We start from the raw sequence: 26,951 nt of genomic DNA, 5'->3' as shown, positions 1-26,951 counted from the left end.
GGTGCTAGGAAGTTGCATCTTTTATTAAACTTCAATTTATTATACATTCTTCAATGTTTAATTTAATTTTCATTTTTACAAAAGGTCCAGGCTGTAGTGAAGGAGGTATTGAATGAGCACACCACCCACCTGACGGAAGAAGTTCACAAGACATCAAAAGACATTGCTGAGATCAAGGATATGCTTCAGCTGCTTGTTCGGCAGAACAGTCAAAGTTAACCTAAACTAATCCTATTCATTTTCAAGTGAAGCAAAGTCATAGTAGTGATGAAGTAGCAGATTGTTCATTTTTATTTGGAATACTCTTTTTTTGTATAGTGTAGATCAACAGCATGTAGGTTTTTTCTCAATTTCATTTGCCTAGGGCTGTTGTATATTGTATGTAAAGAAAGTAATCATAAATTTATGTAAAAAAAAAATCAAGTGAGTAGATGGTGAAAAATATTGTTATTCTGCTTCTCTAGTATAATTTTGCCATTTGGTGCTCAAGATGGCTGTATTTCAATGTTGATAATAGCACACATTTGGCTCAGCTGTTCATCTGTTATTTAAAGAATATGTGCACCAGACATCCTATGTAAATAACATGTGTGTGTATATATATATATATATATATATATATATATATATATATATATATATATATATATATATATATATATATATATATATATATATATATATGCACACCACACTTTGGTTATATATGAGCTCTGAGCTCTCATCAGGGAGGGTAATAGCTGTTGATCACAAGTCCAACACTGATCCAAGACCATGGTGAATCACACACACACACATACAGACAAACATATACACATGTCAAAAGGTTTTTTCTCTATGAAGTGGATTGCCAGGTCTAAGCATATACCCTCCCAACACCTATCCAACATCTATCTAAAAGCCTCAATGTTGCCCCTGTTCTCTGCCACACTACTTGGTTTAGAGGCATTGGAGCAAGACTCAGCAGTTCCACAGAGTTCTGCCCAACAATTATATGGTGATAACCCCTCCATACACACACATATCTTTTCAAGAAATTTAGTGAGCAGACAAGAAGAATGTACGAGTATTTTGGGGCTGTATCAAAATTAGCTTGAAATTGGATAGAAAATATTCAAGATAAAGAATATTTTGACTCAAAATTTTGCATTCACTTGGATTACTATAAGTGAAGATGCTCATTTATTTATTTATTTATTGCAGACTAATTTTTTTTTATTTATTTATTTTTTTTTTTTTTTATAATTTTGCAACCAATTAGCAGTTATCTGCAGAGTGGGGTGGCTAGGCCTGTTGCTCATTACACTTGTCCCTTTCATTCACTATGCATTATGTGTGAACTTATGCAAGTAAATTGACTACGCTTCTTGTTTACCTTGGCAGTTGCCTGCTATAATTTGAATTTATATACAGGTATGGCTGGATGTTCTTCAAATGAAGTGTTTGAGAAATATAGGTGTTACAAGGATGGATAGTGGGAGAAATATGGTGAAGAAAGAAATGGGGATAGGATGCGGGTTGTTGGATAGGGTATAATGCTGAGGTGGTTTAGGCATTTGGAAAGGATGAATGAGGAAAAACTAGTAAAAAGTGTGGAAAACAAATGGATAGATTAAGAGGAAGACTAAGAATGAGATGGATAGATATTGGGATAAAAGAGGGTTTTGGATGCAGGCAAGAGGGAGTGCTAAAGATAGGAAGGAATGGAAAGGGAATATGAATGATGAAGAGACGACATGCTCAGAGGGATATTTTCTTTTGATTCATTAATGATTTTCAAGTGAATGAGGGGGGAGATCACCATATGATTAAGAGGGGATAAATCAAATCCTGCTGTGAAAGAGCTGTGCCTCACTGCATTGCCTTTGATCCAGTCAATGTGGTGGGGGACAGTGTGATTCCATATCCCCAAGGTGCTGAGGTGAGAGGGTTGGTTTAATTGGGTCTACTCATGTAAGATGTGGATGTTTACTTTGACTTGGCTGCCCTGTTATAAGAGGGGAAGGGCCTTTGGTATGTATATGATGTTAGGATGTTTTGATGCCAAATATTGTATTGCAGATGCATTTGTTATTACCATAATGTGATGATAGCAGGATTTTAGTGATGCCTAACACTTTAGAAAAATTATATTGTAGGGTGCAGGCACCTCCATTGTTTGCTTTCATGTCAAGAGCTCCATTGCATTTCATAATGGGGAAAGTGAAGATATGTGCACATACTTTTATATTAAGGTAATTTATTTCCCATTTCATTTTTTTCTCCAGAATTATTTTCATTCCTATCATCTGAAATGATGAAAGTTTGTGTGGCTGTGCACCTTTACATTAACTGCAAGTTAGTGATGGGTCCCCAAGTCTTTATTGCTATAGGATTGGTTCCTTAGTGCAGTGATTATTATACTTTTCTCTGCATGCATTGTTGAACAATATTTGTTACAGGTCAACAACTTCTTGATCAGAATCTTATGGTCCTTTCAGCTAACCTTTGTATATGTTTTGCTAAGATTTCACTGTGTATTTCAAGTATCTTTTGTAAAAAGAAAAATCTTACATTCCTCACTTTTTCCGTGAAGACACTAGATATTGACATTTTAAAAACATTACATTGAATTCTGTCATATATGTTTTCTTTAGAATATATATGGACCCATCTTGGTTTTTTCTGTGTGTAGACATTATCATATATTTTAGAGAGGTGATGTTCTTATTCTCCAGTTTCTGTCTTCAAAATCACTCGTCACATGACTTTCTGCCATACTACCTTTTTGCCTCGGTGCATTTTCAATTTTAGTATCATACTCATATTCATGAGTATCATAATACATACACACATAACCAAGGGCTTTTTCCCCCTTACAAGGGAGGTAGCCAAAGTCTAAAGGCATAAATCCACTCCCATCCATTTCATCTGCCTATACTCCACTCCCATCCATTTCATCTGCGCATACTCCACTCCCATTCACCACCCCTCCCTCCCTCTTTCCTTGGCTCTTCCTGGATCACGGCTCATTCCTCCATCTCGCCCATTGCCTTGGGTCAGAATCAATGCAGTAAGACACAGCATATACACAGCAAGGCTGCTTCATTTAATTGGTGATCCCCCCCCTCTCAGTCCCCTTATGCAGAAAAAGAGAAGACGGGAAGAAATCCCTTTGGGCTGCATCAGAATATCATCCATGCATACTCCCTCACATGTGCTGGATTGGAAGGAATTTTCTTCAAGGTTAATATGGATGAAGGTGAAAATGGGAAGGAAGATGTGACTTTTTGTAAGTGTATATGGGCCTGGCAGTGAGAAGAGTGTAGAGGAAAGCGAGGCTTTTCGAATAGATTTAGATGAGTGCATGGGGGATTTGGGGGAGGTGTCAGTGTGGTGGTGTTGGGAGATCTTAGCACTGGGATGGGAAGTGAACTAGTAGACAAAGTGATTGGGAGGTGTGGAGTTCCAGGAAAGAGTTGTGGTGGAGGGTTGGTGGTGAAGATGTGTCTGGAGGGAGAGTTGATGGTAGCAGGTGTGGTGTTTGAGAGGAGGGTTAGGCGTGGGTGCATGTGGGAGGGGATGGTTGATGGAAGGGTGGTAGATGGGGCTTTGATGGACTGCATAGTGTTGACCAGGAGAGGAGTGGAAGGAGTTTTGGATGTGCATGTTCTGGGAGGGGGGGATCTGGTTGTTTTTTGGCTGAAGGTGGGCTGAGGGTGGAGGATGGGAAAGGAGGGGGCGAAAGGTAGGGGTACTTGGCCAGTTGTTGTTTGCTGACAACTCTGCACTTGTGGCAGGATCAGAGGGGGATTGGGGAAGTTAGTGATGGAGTTTGGGAAAGTGTGCAAGAAGGGGAGGTTGAAAATGAGTGTGGGTGAATGTGGGGTGATGAGATGGGGAGTGTGGCAGCAGGTTGAAGGTGATTATTGGGGGAGAGATACTGGAGGAGGTGGATGGCTTTGGATGCTTGGGTGTGAATGTGGCGGGAAAGGGAGGAGTTGAGGTGGAGCTGGAGTATGGATTAAGAGAAGCAGGTGGATGCCTTGGGGGATTGGAAAGTGTGGTGAGAGATAGACATATGGGAGTGGATGCTGGGAGGAGGTTGTATGAAGGAGTGATTGTGCTGACTGTACTGTGTGGGGTGGAGGCATGGAAAGTGAGAGAGGAGAAGTTTGGATGTATTTACCTAGTTGTACCTAGTTGTATTTTACGGGACGAGAGCTATGCTCGTAGTGACCCATTTTCGTATCTCTCCACATCCAGTTTATTCTTAAAATCGTGTATAGTTTTGGCATTCACTGTTTCTCCATTCAATTTGTTCCAGACATGAATCACTGTGTGTGGGAAGCTATTCTTTTTCAGGTCTCTTATATAAGTGTCCTTCTTTAGTTTCTTTTCATGTCCTCTTGTTTCTCTTCTGTTCCACTTTAATAAGTCATCTCTATCGAGGATTTCCATCCCTTTCATAATTCTGTAAATGGATAAATCACCTCTTTCTCTTCTCTGTTCCACTGTTGACAGAAGTAGTTTCTCCAATCTTTGTTCATATGTCAGATTTGCCAGTGTAGGTGCCATTTTTGTTGCTGCTCTTTGGATTCTTTCTAATTTTCTTATGTTCTTCTTTGTGCTGGGTGCCCACAATGTTGTGGCATATTCTAGTTTAGGTCTTATCAGTGTAACCACTATTTTTTTAACCATCTCCTCATCTATGTAGTCGAAGGCCACTTTCATTGATCTTAGTAAGTTAAAAGTCTCTCCAAATAATTTGTTGACATGTTTGTCAGGTGTCAAGTCGCTTGAGATGATTACTCCCAGGTCCCTTTCTGAATTAACTTTTTTGACTTCTTTGTTTCCAATTTTGTATTGACCCAATACTCTATTTTTGCTTTTTCCAAATTCCATTATGCTACATTTCTTAATGTTGAAGTTCATCTCACATTTCTGACTCCATTCCCATATTTTGTCTAGGTCTTCTTGTAGCGATCTACAATCTTCTTCCGTTTTTACTCTCTTGAGTAATTTGGCATCGTCAGCAAAGAAGTTCATGTAACAATTTACTCCCTCATTCATATCATTTATATATATGGCAAACATTAAAGGAACCAATACAGAGCCTTGAGGGACGCCACTTTTCACATCTTCCCAGTTCGAATTTTTGTCTCTAAGTACCACTCTCATTTTTCTTCCAATTAAGAAGTCCTTCATCCATTCTAGCAGCTTACCCTGTATTCCTCCTATTATTTCAATTTTTCTTATTAATTTTTTATGTGGTACCTTATCGAACGCCTTCTGCAAATCCAAGAAGGCACAATCTACCCAGCCATCTCTTTCTTGTATTATCTCAATTAATCTCGAGTAAAAGCAAATTAGGTTTGTGGTACACGATCTTCCACTTCTAAAGCCAAATTGTTTAGGGTTTATTATTTTATTTTCTTCCAAGTGTTTGGTCCATTTATTTCTGATGACTTTTTCACATATTTTTGCTACTGTGCTTGTAAGGGATACCAGTCTGAAATTTGTAGGATCTTCCCTATTTCCTCCTTTGTATATTGGTACTATGTTTGCATCTTTCCAATCTTGCAGTACCTTTCCTTCTTTGAGTGAGGAGTCTATTATCTTGTATAGTTTGTCTGTCAGTTTGTCTATACACTCTTTCAGTATCCAATTTGCAATTCCGTCTGGTCCATGCGATTTCCTGACATCTAGGTTTTTTATTTGATCTCTTATTTCTTTTTGTGTTACCTTTATTTCTTCCATTTTGGGTGATCTTTCTTGTTTTCTATCTTCTCAAATTTGTGAGCTCTCAATTGTAAAAACTGACCTGAAATGTCTGATCATGACTTCTGCCATTTCTGTATCATCTATATATTCTTTATCTCCTTCATGCAATTTCACTATTTCATGTTTATCCTTTAGTTTTCCATTTATATATCTGTAAAAGAGTTTGGGTTGATCCTTACATTTGTCTGTAATATCTTTTTCATAATTTCTTTTTTCTTTCCTGTGTATATTCACATATTCATTCCTAAGTTTTATATATGCTTGCCATTTGGATGTTTTTTTTGTCTTTCCATTTTTTCCAGGCTTCTCTTCTGTCTCTAGCCTCGTTGCACCTTTCATTATACCAACACTTTATATAATTCTCTTTTTGTTTCTTTTTGGTACACATTTGTCAATTCCTTCCTTGTACTTTTCTTTGAGTATGCTCCATTTGTCTTCCATCTTTGTTTCCTCTTTGGAAAATTTGCCCCAGTTAGTGTTTCGGAAATTTTTTCTTGGTTTTTCTAAATCTGTTTTATTTTACATTAATCTTCCTTCTCTATGCTTATCATTTCTACCTAGCGCATTCATTGTGTCTTCCAGTAATTTAGAATGTTCGCAATCCGACCAAGCCTTTGTTTTTGGTGGTACATACACTTCAACAAATTTTCTGCCTTTCATCCTTTTGTTTACAGTTTTGATCATGATTAGTTCTACATTGCCTTGGCCTTCATTTATCTTTGTCACATTTAGACCCTTTTTGGTCAATATCATGACACCTCCTCCCTGCTTTTCTGTTCTATTTTTCACCCAGTGGTTGTATAGACCTTGTCCCACTATGCTTGTTGATATATTTCCTTTCAGTTTTGTCTCCACAATTCCCATGATGTCAGGTTTTTCCATTTCTAGATAGTCATTTAGTTCATTGATTCCAGAGATCATGCCGTTGATATTTGTGTATGCCACCTTTAGTTTCATATTATCCTTCCTTTTTTGGTTTAAGTTTCCATTTTTTTGATGTACCATTTTTTCAGTCTCAAGTCCAGCACTCTCCAAAAAAAACTCATTTTTTCCGTCTCTGTTTTTTTCTCATTTCTGTCATTGGCTTGAAGTGATGTGCCTGGAAGGTGTGTTGGGTTGCTGGGCTGGATGTAGTGGGAGGCAGGGAGGTGGGGAAGAGAGCAGGGGTGGAGGGGGAGTTGGGAGATGGGGTTGGTGGGGGGAGTGCTGGGATGGTTTGGACACATGGAGGGAATAAGTGGAGAGGGATTGGTGGGGGAAGTGTAGGGGGGCAGGGTTAGAAGGAGTGAATATGAGAAGGCAACCAGGGATGGGATGGATGGATGGGGTGGGGGAGGTGTTGGGAAGGGGGGAGGCAGAGAGTGGGAGGTGGGGAGTGGTTGTGTGTGGATGGTGCTGTGATGCATGGAAGGGAGTGGGTGGGGGATGGGGGGAGTGTGTGTGAATGATATTTTGACACAGCCTGAAAAGATTTCTCCCTGTCTCCTCTTTTTCTGCATGAGAGGACAGAGAGGTGGGTTCTCCAATTAAATGAAGCGGCCTTGCTGTGGATGTGCTGTCTTGTTACATTGCTTCTGACCCAGGGCAGTGGGCAAGATGCAGGGATAACCCGTCATCCAGGAGGAGCCAAGAAAAGGAGGAGGGAGGGGTGGTGAATGATAGTGGAGTATGTGGGGATGGAATGGGTGGGAGTGGTTTTTATGACTTTATTTTTTTATTTTTTTATATATATATTTTTTTTATTTCTTTGCTACCTCCATTGTAAGGGGGAAGAAGCCTTTGGTATATGTATGTTAATTTTTTAACCTAAAAAAATTCACAGCAAGGTGCTAATACTAACAAAGTCTTCTAAGATATTGGTGCTTCTCTGTAAGAATTTCTATACCATCATTACTTCTGAAAAACTAAGGACATCACCTCAGATACTTCTATCTCTTTTTAATGTATCAGTAACTCACAGATTTTGCTTCAGAACTAGAACAGTTAAAATTTACCGAGTTTGGGTCTTGTAAATAGGAATACTATACATCAGCATTATTATAGAAGTAACTAACAAAGGAAAAAGTACTGTGGTGGTACATAGCATTTTACTGTAACAAATGTGATAATGTTATATACTGATCTGTGATCGTATGATGGAATGGTTTGAATAAACCACAGTGTATTTGCACAAAACTATTTGTAGCAATGAGTAATAATATGAAGCTGTATAAACTTCAGAAATGTGCCTTAAACTTATGCTACATAATTTTCTTAAATTAACATTAAATAAATCCTTTGGCATTTATACAAATCATAGGTAATTTTTTTTAGCTAACATCAGTAATGTTTACAAACCTGAATGTGCAGAATCGGATATGGCACAACTTTGTATATGTTTTAAACTTGATTTATGATATACATCAAATTAGAATACATGTGTATTCAACTTTAAGATATAAGCGTTATGACTTTGACAGTGAGCTGTGACATAAGATTAGTGTCATGTTCATACATAGCAAAATTAAGAAGACATTTCAGATAAATTCTTTGAATCCAATTATATTATTTCTATAGCTTAAGAAAATATTATGAAAGTCAGTTAGAATTGACTTAGTGAGCATAGTCATTTGCTTCATAGAAAGATTAAGGGGACCACTGTTGATTAAAAACTTCAGAGAATTTTTAGACTCGAACATTCCACATGCTATTCCATTGTAAACTAGTTGTGAATAAAATTCATAATTAAGATGGAAATTTGGAAATTTGAATGTGGAGTGAAGCATAAAATAGAACCAAAATGTTTGCTCATTTGGAGTCTGCATTTTAGCAGTGTCCTAAATAGTGTCAATAATCTATAGGATATAAGAAAATGCACCTCAGCATTCCCACCAGTTATAGTGTTGAATTGTATTTACTTTGCATAATAGATACTATAAACATTGTTCACTACAATCATACCTTGTTCTGGTGTGTGGAACTCTTATTTTAACGTGTCTATTTATCCTGATGTTGGAGTTATATATTGAATAATTTTTAATGTTTCATTATTTTTTTTACATAAATTATATTTTAAGAATGTTACTACTCATTGGAATAAAGAAAAATAATGTTTACTTTTTTATTAACTTGATTATGTTTGAAGTATAATTCTTGTTGCCATGTTTATGTCATTTTGAATTCTGTGCTATTATGATAACCAGTACATTACGGGAAGATAGAAAATTCCCGAGTCATTTTCACTCCAGAGTGCTACAGGGAAAAACAATACCTTCATAACCACATAGTGATCAGAAACCAGGATTAATTTTGTATTTACTATGATACCCCTAAGATCCATATGCTAGCCCCATTGCATTTAATTAATGATACGATCCATCTTTTTATAGTCTAGATAAAGTTGACTGACCACCTTTGTACAGCCAGTGACACAATAATGCTGGGTTTGGGTGAATAGTGGCTGCAATAGAATGTGCCATAGCTAGATGTACCAAGAGTAGATTGGAAGTAAAACATTCTTCTTCTCTCTCTGATCCATCATGTGATATCCAAATATCTGTGGTTTAGGGTTATGTTATATAGGTTTAAGCTCAACTGTAAAGAATATTGATGTTAACATGTTCTTTAGCTACAATTTTGTCAGTTTTTATTATAAGATCAATAGGGCTTACATTCTTCAAATCCTATGAGTAATCTTTGAGAATTTGTTTTAAATTAATTGTGAAAATGTAATTATAGCTCATATATCTATTGTTACTTCTTTCATTCACCTTATTTTTACCTTTTTTCATTACTAGTGTAATAAAATCACTAGTACAGAAAAATATTGAAAATATTATTGCAGTAAAAATTGGAGAGCATGAGAGAGCGTACAGAGAAGGAGTTTAAATCTGAATAAAACCAACTTTAGCTTAAACAAAATCTAAGTTAAAATCTAAGAGACTAAAGTGGATAGCTTTAGATACTAAGGTGTGAATGTAGTGGGAAAGGGAGGAGTGGAGGTGGAGGTAGAATGTAGATTGAGAGAAGCAAGTAAATGCTCTGGGGGATTAAAATATGTAATGAGAATAGACATTTGGAAATGGATACTAAGAGGAGATTGCATGAAGGGGTGATTGTGCTGACAGCACTGTATGAGGTAGAAACATGGAACATAAGAGGCATTTGAATGTGTTTGAGATGAAATGCCTAAGATGTATGGTAGGCATTACTAGGCTGGATAGAGTGAGAAACAAGATGAGGAGAGTGGGGATGAAAAGGGAGTTGGGAGATAGGATTGATGAGAGACTATTGAGATGGTTTGGACACATGGAAAGAATAAGTGAAGATCAGTAAAAGAGGTGTGGAAGGAATGAACATGAGGGGGGAACTTAGGATGAGATGGATGGATAGGGTAAAACGGACATTGGGAAAGAGGGGAATGTCTGTTGAGGAAGGGAGAAAACAGAAGATGGGGGTGAGTGGAAAATGTTTGTGTATGGATGATGCTGTGATGCATGGAAGGGAGTGGGTGGGGTTAGGGAGTATGTATGAATGTCATTTTGATGCAGCCTGAAGAGATTTCTTCCCATCTTCTCTTTATCTGCATGAGGGGACAGAGATGGGGGTGTTGCTAATTAAATAAAGTGGCCTTGCTGTGTCATGCTGCATTGCTTCTAACCCAGGGTAGTGGGCGAGATGCAGGGATGATTCATCATCCAGGAGGAGCCAACAAAAGAGGGATGGAGGGGCAGTGAATAGGAGAGGAGTATGTGGTGATGAAATGGGTGGAAATAGATTTATGCCTTTGACTTTGGCCACCTCACATGTAGGGGGGAAATAGCTGTTGACATATGTATGTATGTACATTATGATATGGGTAAAAAAGTAAGTTGAAATAGTTTTTAACCCATTTATACCCTGGTTGCTCCAAACAGAACTAACAATGAAATTTTGAAAGCATTCCAAGGTATGAAAATATTTTAAAATATCTTCATGTGAGTGTCCAATTGCCTAATATACACCATGTCAAGTTTTGTGTGGACAGAGTAGGTTCTACAGTTCATATTGTGGAGGGGTATGGCATAGAGTTTGGTTAGGACAAGGTCCAAGAACAATATGATGATACATCATTTGTATTTCATCACTGATAACCTCTGATTCTATCCTTACCAACATTGTCATGTCAAAGAGTTAGTAAAAGAGAGATTTAAGGAGGGCAGCAAAAGAAGGGACCACATTTCTTCTTTTGAATGGGACCAACCTTCAGTCACAAAAGATTGATGTTCATCTGGCCTGTATGGATGTCACTAAAGCCCATAAAGTTTTTAATACATAAAACTGTGTTAGAATATCATTCACACATACTTCCTCACCCCCTACCACCATCCTCCACCCACTCCTTTCCATGCATCACAGCATCATCCATACACAAACATTTTCCACTCACCCCTATCTTCTGTGTTCTCCCTTCCTCAACAGACATTCCCCTCTTTCCCAATACCCCTTTTACCCCATCCATCTATCTCCCCCTTGGTCTCCCCCTCATGTTCACTCCCCTCACCCTGCCTTCCACACCTCTTTTACTAATCTGTCTTCACCCATTCTTTCCATGTGTCCAAACCATCCCAATACTCCTTCATCAATCCTATCTCCCAACTCCCTCTCCACCCCTGCTCTCCTCCTCACCTCCTCTTTAATCACTCTATCCAGCCAAATAACCCCTACCATACTTCTCAGGCATTTCATCTCAAACACTTTAAACTCCTTTCTCATGTTCCATGTTTCTGCCCCATAGAATACTGTAGGTACAATCACCCCTTCATATAATCTCCTCTTAGCATTTATTCCTTAATGTCTATTTTTCATTACACTTTTTAACCCCCCAAGGCATTTACCTGCTTCTCTCAATTGACATTCTACCTCCACTGCCACTCCTCCCTTTCCCACCACATTTGCACCCAAGTATCTAAAATTATCCACTTCCTCCAGTCTCCCATAATACTTCCAGTCTGCTGCCATCCTTTCCCTATGTACATCTCATCACCTTACTTTTACCTGTATTTATCTTCAACTTCCTTCTTTCACACAACTTCCCAAACTCCATTACTAACTTCCTTAATCCATCCACTGATCCTGCTACAAGTCCAGTGTCATCAGCAAACAACAACTGGCTTATCTCCCATATTTCTCCGTTTTCTGTAATCATCTCCAGTCCCCAGCCCATTACCTTTGCGTTTACCTCTCACACCACACCCATCCATGTATAAATTGAACAGACAAGGTGACATAACTTATCCCTGGTGAAGTCCCACATTTACCTCAAACCACTCATTCTCTCTATATCTAATTCTAACACAAGCTCTACTACTCTCGTAAAAACTCTTGACTGTTCTTAACAGCTTTCCTCCTATCTCATATATCTGCAATACCCCCCACAGTGCTTTCCTGTCTACTCTGTCATAAGCCTCTTCCAAATCTGCAAAGGCCCAAAAAGCATCCTTACCTTTTCCTAAAGCTTTCTCACATATCTACCTTACCACAAAAATCAGATCCACACAACCCCTACCCGTCCTAAACCCACAATCTTCCTCATTAATTACTTCCTCTGTTCCTCTCTTAATCCTCTCAATCAAAACCCTCCCATAAGCCTTCTCAACTACACTCAACAAAATTGTCTCTCTAAAACTACTACAATTACACTTCTCCAGTCCTCTGGCACTCTACTCTCTTTTAGACAAACATTAAATAACCTCACCAACCAGTCTACCATCACTGAGCCTTCCTTTTTTAGACACTCTGCATCTCACCTGTCCAACCTATGTGCCTTACCTGCTCTTATCATTTTAATAACTGGTTTCACCTCGTCTTTTTGTATTTCTCCTCCATTTTCCTCATTCATCACTGTCATTTTCTTAGCATCTTCCTCTTAGTGCCTTTTCCTCCATTATCATCTCTCCATCTGTACATTTTACCTTTTCTTCTCTATTTGATTACCTCCTCTTCCTCTCTTAATTTCCTTCCAAAACATCTTTTTATTACATTAAAAAAATTCTGTCATACTCTTACCCCATTTCACATCTGCTCTCCTTTTTGCCTCCTTTCTTATACTTTACTTATTTTCTCTTTTCTTTGTACTTCTCATATGATTCTGTCATCCTATTTTCGAACCAATCTGTGAACACTTGTTTCTTTTCTTCTACAACCTTCTTTGTTTCCTCATCCCACCACCCTCTACCCTTCCACACACCATCTTTTCATGCCTTGTGATTCACTTCTTGAAACATCCCCATTCCTCCTTCACTCCTAGTTCTACTCTATCCTTCACTCCCTCCCACTCTTCTCTCAGCTTCTTCTTATACTCCTTCTTTTCTTTCTCATTTAAGCAGTTTACTCTAAGCACCTCCCTACCTTCTGTCCTTTTCCTCTTTCTCCATCTATCTTCCACTCTCAACTTAGCTTCCACCAAAAGATGAACTGATATTCCCCCACTTTCTCCCCTTAGAACATATACATCCAAAACCCTTATTACTCTTCTCCTGGTTACCACTATACAGTCCATTAAAGCCCTATCTACCACCCTTCCATCCACCACCCTCTCCCATGTGTACTTATGCTTGATTTTCTTCCTAAACAGTAGGCATTTCCACCATCATCTCTTGACTACAATTTTTTCCTGGAACTCTACACTTCCCAACCACTCCATCTATTGGTTTATCTCCTACCCTAGCATTGAAATATCCCAATATCACTACATTGACATTTCTCCCTAAACATTCTATGCACTCGTTTAAATCTATCCAAAAAGCCTCCCTTTCCTCTACACTCATCTCACTGCCAGACCCATTACACTTACAAAAAGTCACATCTCCCTTCCCATTTTCACCTTCATCCATATTAACCTTGAAGAAAATTCCTTCCAATCCAGCACTTGTTTACCTATTTCTTCACCTACTAGTGTAGCCACCCCTTCTCTCCCTCATCCTCTCTTTACTCCTGACACCCTCCCAGCTACACTCCCAAACTCAAACTCGCCCCTCCCTTTCAACTTAATTTTACTCAATACCAACACATCCATTTTTCTTCTCACAAATATACTGCCTATCTCTTTCCTTTTACTCTCATCTGTACCACATCCACACATGTTAAAAGACCCAAACCTTAGGGTATTGGTTGGAAAACTCCTCTACACTCTTCTCACTACGAGGCCCATTTGCACCTACAAAAACTCACATCTCTCTTCCCACTTTCACCTTCATCCACATTAACCTTGAAGAAACCTCCTTTCGTTCCACCTCATGTTTACCTATCTCTTCCTTTACTAGTATAGCCACCCCTTCTCTCCCTCGTCCTCTCTTCACTCCTGACACCCTCCCAACTACACTCCCAAACTCAAACTCGCCCCTACCTTTCAACTTAGTTTCACTCAGTGCCAACACACCCATCTTTCTTCTCATAAACATACTGCCTATCTCTTCCCTATTACTCTAATCTGTACCACATCCATGGACATTAAAAGACCCAAGCCTTAGAGTTCTGGTTGAAAAACTCCTCCTAGACCCACCCATGTTTTTTTTTCTTTCTTTCTTTTAGGAAATACAATTGTACATATAATTGTTGTAAATACAATTAGGTAAATGCAATTAGGTAAATCTACCATTTAGCGGTGCAGCTGCTGGCATTACACTGCAGAAAGCATGAGTCTGCATTCTATTCAGGGTTTACTATTAGTGTTTATGTTTTGTATATATTCAATGTTCTACATAGACCAATGGAAACATGTATGCCAATAATAGTATGGCATCCACTAAGACTATCCAGGAGGAGCCAAGAAAAGAGGGAGGGAGGGCAGATATTCAATTAACGTGGATATCTGCCCACGATGAATATTTCCAAGGGTCAATGGACCCCAGACATTATATTAGGACTATTCATCACCAAACATATTGTCAACAAGCTTCCTCCCTCTCCCCCTGACCCGACCTCATGTCATCCTCGGGTCACATAGGGTTGGGGTAGTGACGGTTATTATTTTTCAAGTTCCCTTTCCTTTGTAAGAGGTTGTTATTTAAGATAGCATCCTTCTTCCACTTTGTACTACTGAAGAGGATTGCAGTTAGCAATCGAAATATATAGTTTCGCTTACGCAACTCTTTAGTCCGACTGTGGTGTTTGTTGTGATATATATATATATATATATATATATATATATATATATATATATATATATATATATATATATATATATATATATATATATATATACATATATCACAACTAACACCACAGTCCGACGAAAGAATGAGTTGCGTTTTGGAAAGCATGTGAGAGAGGCCAGAGTTAGGAACCACAAGGTATCGTAAATTTGTCCTCTCTTCACATCCTTTCCTCTGTCTGATTTTAATGGCTTTCCGTAGTGACGTCCCTAACATGCCCTCTGGGTACCATAGGTTCCTGAACGCAACGGTTACGTATTCAATTTCCTCTTGTAAATAATCTTCTCTGCATATTCTAAGGTACCCAGAGGGCATATTCTAAGGTACCCAGAGGGCATATTAGGGACGTCACTACGGAAAGCCATTAAAATCAGACAGAGGAAAGGATGTGAAGAGAGGACAAATTTACGATACCTTGTGGTTCCTAACTCTGGCCTCTCTCACATGCTTTCCAAAACGTTGAGACAGACAGGACTCATCATAGTAAATGACACAGGGAAGAAAATAGGACACTTGACCACCAACAGAACCAAGACGAACCGTGACAATAGCATCGTTTACAAAATTCCCTGCAAAGGATGTGACTGTGCATACTACGGAGAGACATACAGAGGACTTAACAACAGACTCAAGGAACACAAAGCGGACATTAGACACCACCGAGAAACCAACGCTCTAGTTAACCACATTGACACAGAGGGACATTTGCCTAACTGGGAGGGTTCCACCATTCTAGCTAAAGGACTACACAAGAAACAACGGAAAATAATTGAATCACTTTACATTGCCAACCACAAAAACAAACAAGAGAACTGGTGACTTGAAATGGACAAAATCTACCGCGACACTTGCCCTCCAAGAATGGCTTCCCAGACCCCCCGACCCTAAGTAGATACCTTTTTCCCACTTCGGCCTACCCTCTCCAGCTTTCTTCCTTTCACTCTGAAGTTCCTCCATGCTACCTTGCCCCAACTTTTTATCATGATTTATTCTTTTAATGCTATTTGTTACTATTTATTTTCAACACTATTATTATTATCATTGTTATTATAACTATTATTTATTTATTATTTCTATCATTATATATATTTATAATTTTATCATTACATTTTTATTTTTTATTACCATCATTATTATTAATATTTTTATTATTATTATTGTTATTATTTAAATATTTAATTAATTTTTCGTTTTTATTATCATTGTTTTCACTATTATTGTCATAATTACTATTAATGATTTTTATTTCTTGGTTATTAGTATTATAATTTTTATTTTGTTATTATTATCACTTTTATTTTATTGTTATTATTTCCTGTATTGCTACTATCATTTTTGTTATTATTGTTAATATTATTATTTAAATATTAATAATTTCTTTGGTATTAGTGTTATCATATTTAATTGTAAAAATGTCTTCATTGTTACGTGAGCCACAATGTGATGTTCACATTCGCCACCAACTATGGTAACTCGGAGAGGTGGTGAGGTCCACCCCATGTATATAATGCCCACAGCCCGTTTGTACACATATTCCTTTGAAAAAGCATACCTGCGAAACTAGTCAGGAATAAACTCAAGACTAAGACTCCTGTGTTACCTATTCCGCTTACATATATATATATATATCTTTATATATATATATATATATGTGTGTGTGTGTGTGTGTGTGTATATATATAGACATATATATATATATATATATATATTGTAAAGGGGATAAAGGAGCAAGTCATCAGGAAAGAGAATGACAAATTGAGCAAGCGTGATTGCTGACTAGACTACGAGATGGGAAGCTTGTAAGAGGGAGACAAGACAGAAAAGTTTACATGAGTGGCGTGGCAAAGGTTGGCAGAGCTGTGCCACGTGCGGAAGTGGTTAAGATAGTGGATTTCGTATGGTTGATTACTGACTGATTGACATTAAAAGTCTACGCGTGCAAAATTAGTGACGGCCACCATGGACTGCATTTAGATTGATATCAGGATTCTTCATAAATTTGTTCATTGATCAATTTATCCATCTATGTACTAATTGAATAATTAATTAATGTGTTTATCTATTTATTTATTTACTTGTTTGTCTCTATATATCTTGTCACTTTTTTTACTCCATGATTTCAGTAAAATCTCTAGAAAAGTGAAAATTGAAAATGATAAATTGTAGTTACAATTTCTTGAAAATAAGATTTGCAATTACCCCCAGCAACATGTAGTTAGTTACATTTTATTCAAATTGCTCCAGGCTTGCATTAATTTCTGTGATACATTCTGAACACTCAATCATTAATTTAGGCGAGAGGGACTGTTTCGGTTATTTGCAGTATAGCGTGTCGTGATAGATACAAATGAAATACTGGGTAATCAATATATTCATCTAACCTTTCGTAGATGTTTTTAATTTTAATGTAAGCGTTGGCGCTGGGCATTAACGGTGGTATTCTTAAAAAATATATTTCCTTAAATAAATATCATAAATCTTTCCCTTCCAAGAGTTTATATATAAGGTATTTTTTTTTTATTGAAGAACACCACCGTAAGAATCTTACGATGATATTCTTAATAGATATTTTCTTATGTAAATTTTACCCTTAAAATGGTTTAAATAAGATCAGGGCTCCGACAATGAGAGGGCAATACCACGGGGCGGCACGTTTTTTTTTTTTTTTTTTTTTTGGGGGGGGGGGGGTCGGCATTTTTGGTGAAAAGAAGGTTAAGCAAATTCCCCCTAATGTTCTTTTGATACATGGGTTATTTATCATGAATGGTGTGTATGAATGATGTGTGTATAAACATTGTTTTGTGGATGAATGTTCCATGTGAATCGTGCTATATAGTGACCATCAGAGGTGGAAGGTGGTGGTAGTGTGTGGTGGGGCGGCACCTACCCATGTCGGGGCCCTGTATAAGGAAATATATCTTTTTTTCTAAGAATATCACCGTCAGATCCAGGAGTGCTAACTGGCATGGCCCCTCACTAGCTATGCCGGTTATGAAGTCATAAGCTCATACAGATTACAGAATACAACATGAATCAAGATAGCTTTCCTATGCGATTATTCAATAAACTTTAAAGATGTTATTAATACTCATTTATCATAAGCACTTCCATTATAAAGAGATTAAGGAGATTATATGCCACTGTTGTTCAAGAGCACACTTTGTAAATATATATATATTTAGGATTACCAATAGGAAAACCGGTGTGCTGTATAATGTGTAAAAAAATAAAATTGAGGGAATTATATTTTCAGTCGTGATCATGTGAATACATTTGAATACATGTGAAATTATGAAAATAATTTAGCAAATGTACTGCTTGCAGCTGACCAATAACGGTGAATAAACTTGAAGACAATTTAACTAGTGTCTATTAGCGAAAAGCGGTCTAATAGTTAATTACATTTTCATTTTACCGAAAGAAATTGCAGCTTAGAGTATAAAGCATATAGAATTAAGATAAATGATCCATAAAATTATTTCATATGACAATCCAGTCTTACTCCTTACAAGGATTGAAAGTATGTAACTGATGAAATTGTTGAGCTAAAATGTCGCCTAGCTAAAGATTTCGGGATATCATTTCTCTTCAAGTAGGCTACAACTTTTTACCATCAGGTAATGGTATACAGTAGTCCGTAGAATATATAGACATGGTTTTCCAATGTAATGACTTTAATATTAGCATTTTTATATTTTCATGAATCCTCGTTCTTTTTTCCAAATGAGCGGTGAGTTTCCCAAAGCCAGGTTTTGAGATAAAAATGGTTGGCATAAATGATGATACCAATGGGAAATGAGGTTCCTTAACAAATGCGTCAAGTCCTGAAAGAGCCAAGAAGACATAACCGAAAGTGAATTAGAAAAAAAAGATATGATTGATGGAGAAGACCGGATCTCAACTGGCATAACTCCATAGACCATACTCGAAACTGCATGATACATCCCTCGCCATTACAAACATTACAACATATCTTTCAAAAATGAGCCCGGTACCCACATAGAACACTACCACCCCATCATATGATCTGTTGCATCCCCCCACCCTTCTGCATACTAGGGAGACAATTGAGACAGTTTAACCTTCACCATGAGGGCATGTTGGGGGAGGGGGCAGCAGCATAAAGAAGCATCCTGGCATTCACAGAAAGGTGGTGAGGATCCAGGAGGTACACAGCTTTGGCCAAAAGCACCTTTGCCCTATATGCTTGGACTGTTGGGGCAGGTAACAGTCACCATCACAGCTAAGTGAACAAGACAAGACCAGCATACTTCCTTAGTATTAGCTATCAGTGCACTGTGACTATCCTGACAGGTTGTTGTGAGTTTCTGTTAATTCCTTTATGTGACACTTTCATTGTTACTGTAGCTGCATCTAGGTTATTTTGTCTGACCCTTTATAAGGAAAGGGGCCAATGATGGATTAAATTATTATTTTGCAGAATGTATCGGAAACAGTTGGCCAAAGAGTGTAAGGATTTACTTAGTCATTTACTAAGGTTAGTTGCTTTGTGTTACAATCTAGATCTCTCTATTGAATTTTACTCAATAGGTGTTGGTCTAGTTGTAGTGCATTTTATACAGGTATGAATCTATTAAAAGCTGTTTATATCCCAAACATTTCCTTAATGTATCTATCAAGAATATATAATTTGAACAGTATTTTTCTACTGCTGGACCATAATAATATCCCTTTTTTATATTTTAGTTTGGCTTTGATCAGTGTTTTTCAGTCTTTTACCCTTGCGTAACCTTTAAAATAAATTGTATGTCTCAAGGAACCCCTGCGCAAAAAATACAAAAACATATACCATATTTTTCTCATATTATTTTCATTGTAATAATAGGTTAGATAGGATGATGTCTATATTACATTATTACTATAACCTTTTGCGGAAGGTTAGGGTTCCGCGGAACCCTGGTTGAGAAACTGGTTTAGATTCAGATTCAAACTGCCCTACAAGGAACCAGCACACAGATGCAGAATATCTAATACTACAATGCCCCACACTAACAATCCCCTGACAACATCACATTATATCTAAGCGACTTATGGTTCTGTCTGGAGGCTGTTGCCAGTTACCCGAAGGCAGCAGGTCTTATGCAGGATACCAAAGAGTAATGGATTGATTGCTTTATATTAACTTGTGTGTATGAAGTGATGAGGGGAACTTATCTTAAATATTCTTTACTTCAATTAATTCCTGACATTAAAAATTTATTTAAACATTATATACTAATGAAATTTGAATTAGAGAAAATGGTTTGGCTTGATATATTGCCCATTATTAACTTGTCTTTTGTTTGATTTAGAGACCTAATTTCTTAATATCTTTTTTGTCCTACTTAGCTAATTTTATTGCTATCGATTTAATTATTAAATAGAATCATGATAATATTGATCATGTTTTATTTTATATTGGGGGACCATTGTCCCCAATTTTATTTCAGGCTTCTATCATGCATTGAGACAAGTTCAAAATTTGATGAATCTCAGCTGTTGTGCATTGTCAGATTACTACAGAAATTAATACAAGATCTGTCAAGGGAGGACTGCCAGCATATTTTGAAGGTAGTATTAATTTTTCATCCTAGTGGGTTGGGGCATCATTACTTGTGGCAAAGGTCGAGGGAATGGTGGTTCGAACCCTGCCACTGGCAAAATTGGACTAATGTCATGGTTTATTAAATTCCATGCTAAAGTCTTCTGGGGCACCGTCCTAGTCTTTTGATAGGGGGTGGTTTGTGACATTAAACCATATCGTTATCATTAATCTTTCACAGGTGTCTAGGGGTAGGTGGGGATGGAAGGTGTTGTGAAAAGGTGTCTGGTGATGAACGCAAAGAGATTGTACAAAGGAGTGATTGTGCCCTTAGTACTAAATAGAACAGGCTTGGAATTTGAAGGATGCAGAAAGGAAGAGCATGCTGTAAATGTTTTTGAAATGAAGTATTTACCTAATTGACCTAATTGTAACACTGCATACAGGAAAAGAGCAACACTGGCTTGACATGTTGCCCATTATTAACTTGTCTTTTGTTTTATTTGGAGCCTTATTTTATTAATATAATTTTTGTCCTACTGAATCCAAAACAATTTGGCTTTAGACAAGGAAGATCATGTACCACTAATTGATTTGTTTTTACTCGGGGCTAATAGACATGCAAGAGACCTGGACAAAGTCTGGAAATGGAGCCAAAAGTGGAAAGTAAACTTCATCATCAAGAAATGTAGTATAATGGAAAAGGCTGGAAAAGGCTTATGACAGGGTAGACAAGAAGGCACTATGGGAGGTATTCCAGATATACAGGATAGGAGGAAAGCTTCTAGGAGGTGTCAAGAGTTTTTACAAGAGCAGTAGAGCATGCGTCAGAATTAGAAATGGAGAGAGTGAGTGGTTCGAAGTAAAGGTTGGACTTTGTTAGGGGTGTGTTATGTCACCCTGGCTGTTCAACTTATACATGGATGGGGTGGTGCAAGAGGTAAATGCAAGGGTGGTGGGTCAGGGATTGGAGATGTTTAAAGAAAATGGAGAAAAGTGTAAGGTAAGCCAGTTGTTGTTTATGGACGACACTGCACTTGTAGCAGGATCAGAGGAGGGATTGAGGAAGTTGGTGACGAGTTTGGGAGAGTGTGTGATAGAAGAAAGCTGAAGATAAATATTGGTAAAAGTAAGGTGATGAGATGTACAAGGGGTGGAAAGTGACAGCAGACTGGAAGTGAGCATTAAGGAAGAGCGACTGGAGGAAGTGCATAGTTTTAGATACTTGGGTGCGAATGTGGCAGGAAAGGGTGGAGTGGAGGTGGAAGTAGAATGTAGATTGAGAGAAGCAAGTAAATTCCTTGGTGGATTAAAAAGTGTAATGAGGAATAGACTTTTGGGAATGGATGCTAAAAGGAGATTGTATGAAGAAGTTATTGTGCCAACAGCACTGTATGGGGCAGAAACATGGAATATAAGAGAAGAAGAGAGAAGGAGTTTGAATGTGTTTGAGATGAGGTGTCTGAGAAGTATGATAGGGGTTACTAGGCTGGATAGATTGAGGAATGAGGAGGTGAGTAGGAGAACAGGGGTGTTAAGGGAGTTGGGAGACAGGGTTGATGAAAGAGTATTGGGATGGTTTGGACACATGGAAAGAATGAGTGAAGAAAGACTAGTAAAAGAGGTATGGAAGGCAGATGTGGAGGGAGTGAACATGAGGGGGTGATCTAGGATGAGATGGATGGATGGGGTGAAAGGGGTCTTGGGAAAAAGGGGAATGTCTGTTGAGGAAGGACGGGAGAGGACAGAAGATAGGTGTGAATGGAGAATGGTTGTATATGGATGATGTGATGCACGTGGTGGAATGGGTGTGGGGATGGGGGGGTGAGGTAATGTGTGTGAGAAAAATTTGATGCAGCCCGAAGGGATTTCTCCCAGTCTTCTCCTTTTCTGCATGAGGGGACGGAGAGGGGGGTCACTGATTTAATGAAGTGGCCTTGCTGTGGATGTGGTGTGTCTTGTGACAGTACCTCTGACCCAGGGCAGTGGACAAGATGCAGGGATGACCCGTCATCCAGGAGGTACCAAGATAAGAGGGAGGGTGGAGGGGAGTGGGGTGTATTAGGGATGGAGTGGGTGGGAATGGTTTTTATGCCTTTTTCTTTTTGGCTACCAGCTACCTCCCTTGTAAGGGGGAAAAAGCCTTTGGTATACGTGTATACTTTGTTTTTGACAGCATGGAATCATAGATGTGAAAGAGGCCATTAATGAATTGGGATCACAGTTTCTCAGGCTGGTTCTCCTTGCATTCAGGTGAATATTTTAATTGTTTTTATGTTTGGGGGAAAATGGTCGATTGGAGAGAGGAGTTCTAGAAGTGTGTGTGCTCCAAAGAGTGTTCAGGGTGGGGCAAAAGGTGAGAATTCCCTGGAGTGTATTGTTTGTTAATTTGATCTCCAATTATGTCGGATTGTCACTGTCACCCTACCCACCTCCATCCCATTTGTTTCACTTGTACTTGGAGTGGCAACATGGGGATAAAGTGCTTTATCTGTCATAGAATTTATTCATATAATTGTTATAATCCTAAAAAGTGATATTAATTGTACTACACAGCTTCCTTCTATGTACAGAATACATATTAAAAAAATGAAAGAGCACATAGATTGGAAATAAGAGAGAGAGGCATGTAGTTAGGTTAATTTGGCAGAATGGCTAATGGTAAAACACAGTGTATGCTACACCTTGAAGAATGGACTCTGTTGAGTGCACAGACCATAGTTAAGAGGAATTAGATCAGACACAGACATTTATTGTGGATTAGTTATTTGTTGTGCCTGAAATCAGAAATGAGAATAGATTTTTAATTTGTTTTTAATGCAGACAAGGAGTGAAATGAATTGTGGTACATGTGATTTTGTGTAAATTTACATAGGAGCTAATGTGAATTATAGGATACCAGTTTTATGTAAAGATTCATTTACTTTTCTCTTTTACACAAAGGGATGTTTTATCTGACTTTGTTCCACAGGCATGAAGATGTTAGTGATTTTCTTTCTCACCTTGACAAGGATTTGAAACTTTTACTAGATTTCTTTGGTGAGTGGTTCTACTTATGTTTAATTGAGCTTGGGTATCAAATATTAGTATGTGAGTCATGATTGGAATGTGTGTATTTACCTAATTGTAGTATACAGGAAAAGAGCAATGCTTGTTGGGTCCCATCTCCTATTTGCTATTTTTTTCTTTATCATACTTAGGCTCAAATTCATGTACAGTTCCAACTTAATCTATATCCTTGATTTCCAATGATCATATTTAGATTTGAATTCATGTGTTGTTTGAGTATGGGCTATGTCACTTCCTAAGCTATTCCAAGTATTTATGCATCTGTATGGAAAATGTATTTCTTCACATCCTGTAGATAGGTGGTCTTTCTTAATATTCTCCCATGACTGTGTATATGCTTTGACTTGGCCACCCCCTTATAAGGTGGAAAAAGAAATCACGGGTCTAGTTCCGAGTTCCTGAGTTTATTTCTGACCGGTTTTGCTCTATGCTTCCTTTGAAGAAGCATAGAGTGAAACCAGTCAGGAATATACTCAGAAAGTCGGAACTAGACCCGTGACTTCTTTTTCCATCTTCATCAACTTGTCACAATGTCCCAGCATATGTACGATTGGAGTCAATAGATTAGTTGTTAACTTTGCTTTCATCTCCAAAAGTGATTGCATTTGAAGAAAAAAAAACGTAATTGTAATTTTGTTAGAGATCAAATTGTAGTTAGTAATATAGTCATTTTGATTAGTTTACTTACAACAGTCACACCACAATGAATGTAATTTTTGTTAGTGGAACAAATGAGAAATAAAGTATTATCATGTTTTACAGAATCTTATCTAATCATATATATGTAATTGCAGATGGAAATGTATTGCATGCAACTAATGTTGCAGTACAGGCAGGAATCACTCTTATTGAAGAAAATCATTTAGATGCATCAATCCAGAGCCATGTGATCTCCAATCTTGCCAAGTAATCATTTATTTTTGTTTGTATTTAGAGCTATATATTTGTATATGTATGTATTTAGAGCTAAGGTCATGATAGAAGTAGGAATACTGCAGACTATTGTATTATCACTGAATGCATTGTGAGGTCTAGTAAATCCTTCAAATCTTGACATTCCATTATGCAGATTTACACATAACTCACCAGGGCTCCAAAATATTAATTAAGAAAACAATAATATTTCTAAAATAGTATATGGCCCTTTCTCCCATTGAAGGGGTGGCAAAGTCTGTCAATACTCACTCTTCACCCACCTCACACCCATCCAAAACCCATTTGCTGTCCAGTATTTACCTAGTTGTATTTTGCGGAAAGGGGAGCTACTCTCGTGGTGTCCCGCCTTTGAATCTCGCAGTGTCTAGTTTGCTTTTAAACTCATAAATGGTTTTTGCGCAGACTATTTCATTGTCCAGTTTGTTGCAGGTGTCCACCACTATGTGGAAAACTGTTTTTCTTCAGTTCTCTTCTGTAGCTATGTTTTTTCATTTTCTTTGCATGTCCTCTTGTGCTTCTCGTGTTGCAGTTTAACAAGTACTCTCTATCGAGTATTTCTGTGCCCTTCATGATTCTGTAGATGGTCAGTAGGTCACCTCTTTCTCTTCTTTGCTTCAGAGTTGGTAACTCCAGTTTAGCCAGTCTCTCCTCATATGACAAGTTTGCAAGTGCAGGTGTCATTTTTGTGGCTGCTGTCTGGATTCTTTCTATTTTCTTTATATTCTTTTTGGTATTGGGTGACCACAATGTCACCGCATATTCTAGTCTAGGCCTTATCAGTGTGACCAATATTTTTTTAATAATTTCTTTGTCCAAATATGTAAATGTCACTTTTATTGATCTTAGCAAGTTGTAGGATTCTCCGACAATTTTGTTTATCTGTTTATCATAGGACAAGTCGTTTGAGATAATTACACCCAAATCTTTTTTGGATCTCTCCTTCTTTACCTCCTTGGTTCCAATTTTATATTGTCCTGATATTCTATTTTTGCTTTTTCCAAACTCCTCATACTACAACACGTCACACCACATATTCTTTCCACATGCCCAAATCATCCCAGTATTCTTTGATTAACCTTATCTGCCAGCTCCCTGTCCATCCCTACTCTCTTCCTCACCTCAATTTCTTATCCTATCCAGTCTTGTAATTCTCATACTTCTTAAAGACTTCATCACAGCCACATTTAGGCTCTCCCTTTCTGCCTCCTATAAGTTCCAAGCATCTGGTCAGGCATAAAGATAATTACCAGTTACTGCCCGGGTTTCTGACCCAGGCAGCTGGCAGGAGACAGGGATGACCCTTTGTTCATGAGATGAGAGTTAAGCAAGGGTTGGGATGGGAGTGGAATGGGTGGGACTTGGCTACCTTCTTTTATGAAGTGGAGAAAGCCCATGGTATATATACTACTAGATAAGGTTACTTACATTATCTGGTAATAACTGGTAAGTTACATTCTTCATGTCTGAAGTTAAAAGTTGCTTGTACCTCTTCCTATCATGCACATTTTCAATCCAATGAAAATATCACTTATGGAAAGGTTGACCCCCAGTTTTTTTGCACGAAACTTTTTTCTTTAAAACTTTACCAATACATGAATACATACAGTAGTCTATTATTGTTCTTGGTAGATTATTCTCATTATGAGGTTGAATTCGAGTAGATGAAATACACAGACAAGTTGTAGCTGATAAAGAAGTGCATAATATTATTTACATATATAGCAGCGTGTTCCAAGATTACCTGCCAAAAGTCAAGCAAACCAGTGAGGTTGATCAGTGGTATGCAGTACTCTTGGGAAGCCTTTGGCTGAGGGAAAGCAAAAAGAAGGCCAAAAAGAAAGTTAAGAAGATTATTAGCCAAGTCTTGCCATTGAGTACACTGTGTCGAGTTAGAACCCAAGGACCTGATGAAGATTTCAAGACTCAAGCAGCTGAAGTGCTTATTAAGATGGACTTGGAAGAATTGAAAAGGGTTGGTATATGTGTGTGTATATATATATATAGATATATATATATATATATAGATATCTTTATATATATATATATATATATATATATATATATATATATATATATATATATTGAATAATGTAGATGTAGTAGCACAAGAGTAAAATAAAATCTAAACCCACTCTCGGAGAAAGATAAGCTGAGATACAGAGTAAACCGTATATTTCGACCACTGACTGTGGTCCTCTCTAGCAGATACATACATAGGATAGGAAACAGGAAGATATATGCAGAGGAAAATTACAACAAAAGGGAACTAAGGAAGCTTCACATCACATGCCCATGATAGGGTAGGACATTTTGTTCCTTAGAGATAAATTTGTTTACTGCCAAGCTGGTGATAGAATCTAATGACCATTTACCTTTTGATGTGTTAAAATTCATCAAACATTTTCCAAGTTTTAACATGTCAAAAGTTCACTGATCACCATATTCTATCACCAGCTTGGCAGTAAAAA

General features: G+C 37.7%; 2 protein-coding genes across 2 annotated transcripts in view; both read left to right on the top strand.

The window, feature by feature from the left end:
• The window catches only part of LOC143024941 (uncharacterized), a 208,071-nt gene extending 207,478 nt beyond the window's left edge, over nucleotides 1-593 (top strand). The window contains exon 14 of the mRNA XM_076184447.1: nucleotides 85-593. Within this exon, the coding sequence (XP_076040562.1) occupies nucleotides 85-219 (135 nt within the window). The 3' untranslated portion in view covers nucleotides 220-593. The remainder of the gene's footprint in view (nucleotides 1-84) is intronic.
• A 313-nt stretch (nucleotides 594-906) lies between these two features.
• The window catches only part of LOC143024570 (uncharacterized), a 31,708-nt gene continuing 5,663 nt past the window's right edge, over nucleotides 907-26,951 (top strand). Inside the window, exons 1-7 of the mRNA XM_076183382.1 lie at nucleotides 907-997; nucleotides 1,875-1,921; nucleotides 2,139-2,234; nucleotides 22,655-22,731; nucleotides 23,450-23,517; nucleotides 24,342-24,453; nucleotides 26,206-26,455. Coding sequence (XP_076039497.1) covers nucleotides 907-997; nucleotides 1,875-1,921; nucleotides 2,139-2,234; nucleotides 22,655-22,731; nucleotides 23,450-23,517; nucleotides 24,342-24,453; nucleotides 26,206-26,455 — 741 coding nt within the window. The remainder of the gene's footprint in view (nucleotides 998-1,874; nucleotides 1,922-2,138; nucleotides 2,235-22,654; nucleotides 22,732-23,449; nucleotides 23,518-24,341; nucleotides 24,454-26,205; nucleotides 26,456-26,951) is intronic.

The sequence above is a fragment of the Oratosquilla oratoria genome, chromosome 4, assembly GCF_046742065.1.
Source record: "Oratosquilla oratoria isolate Oo_2021 chromosome 4, ASM4674206v1, whole genome shotgun sequence".
Classification (NCBI taxonomy): domain Eukaryota; kingdom Metazoa; phylum Arthropoda; class Malacostraca; order Stomatopoda; family Squillidae; genus Oratosquilla; species Oratosquilla oratoria.
This window is presented reverse-complemented; position numbering and strand designations above follow the sequence as displayed.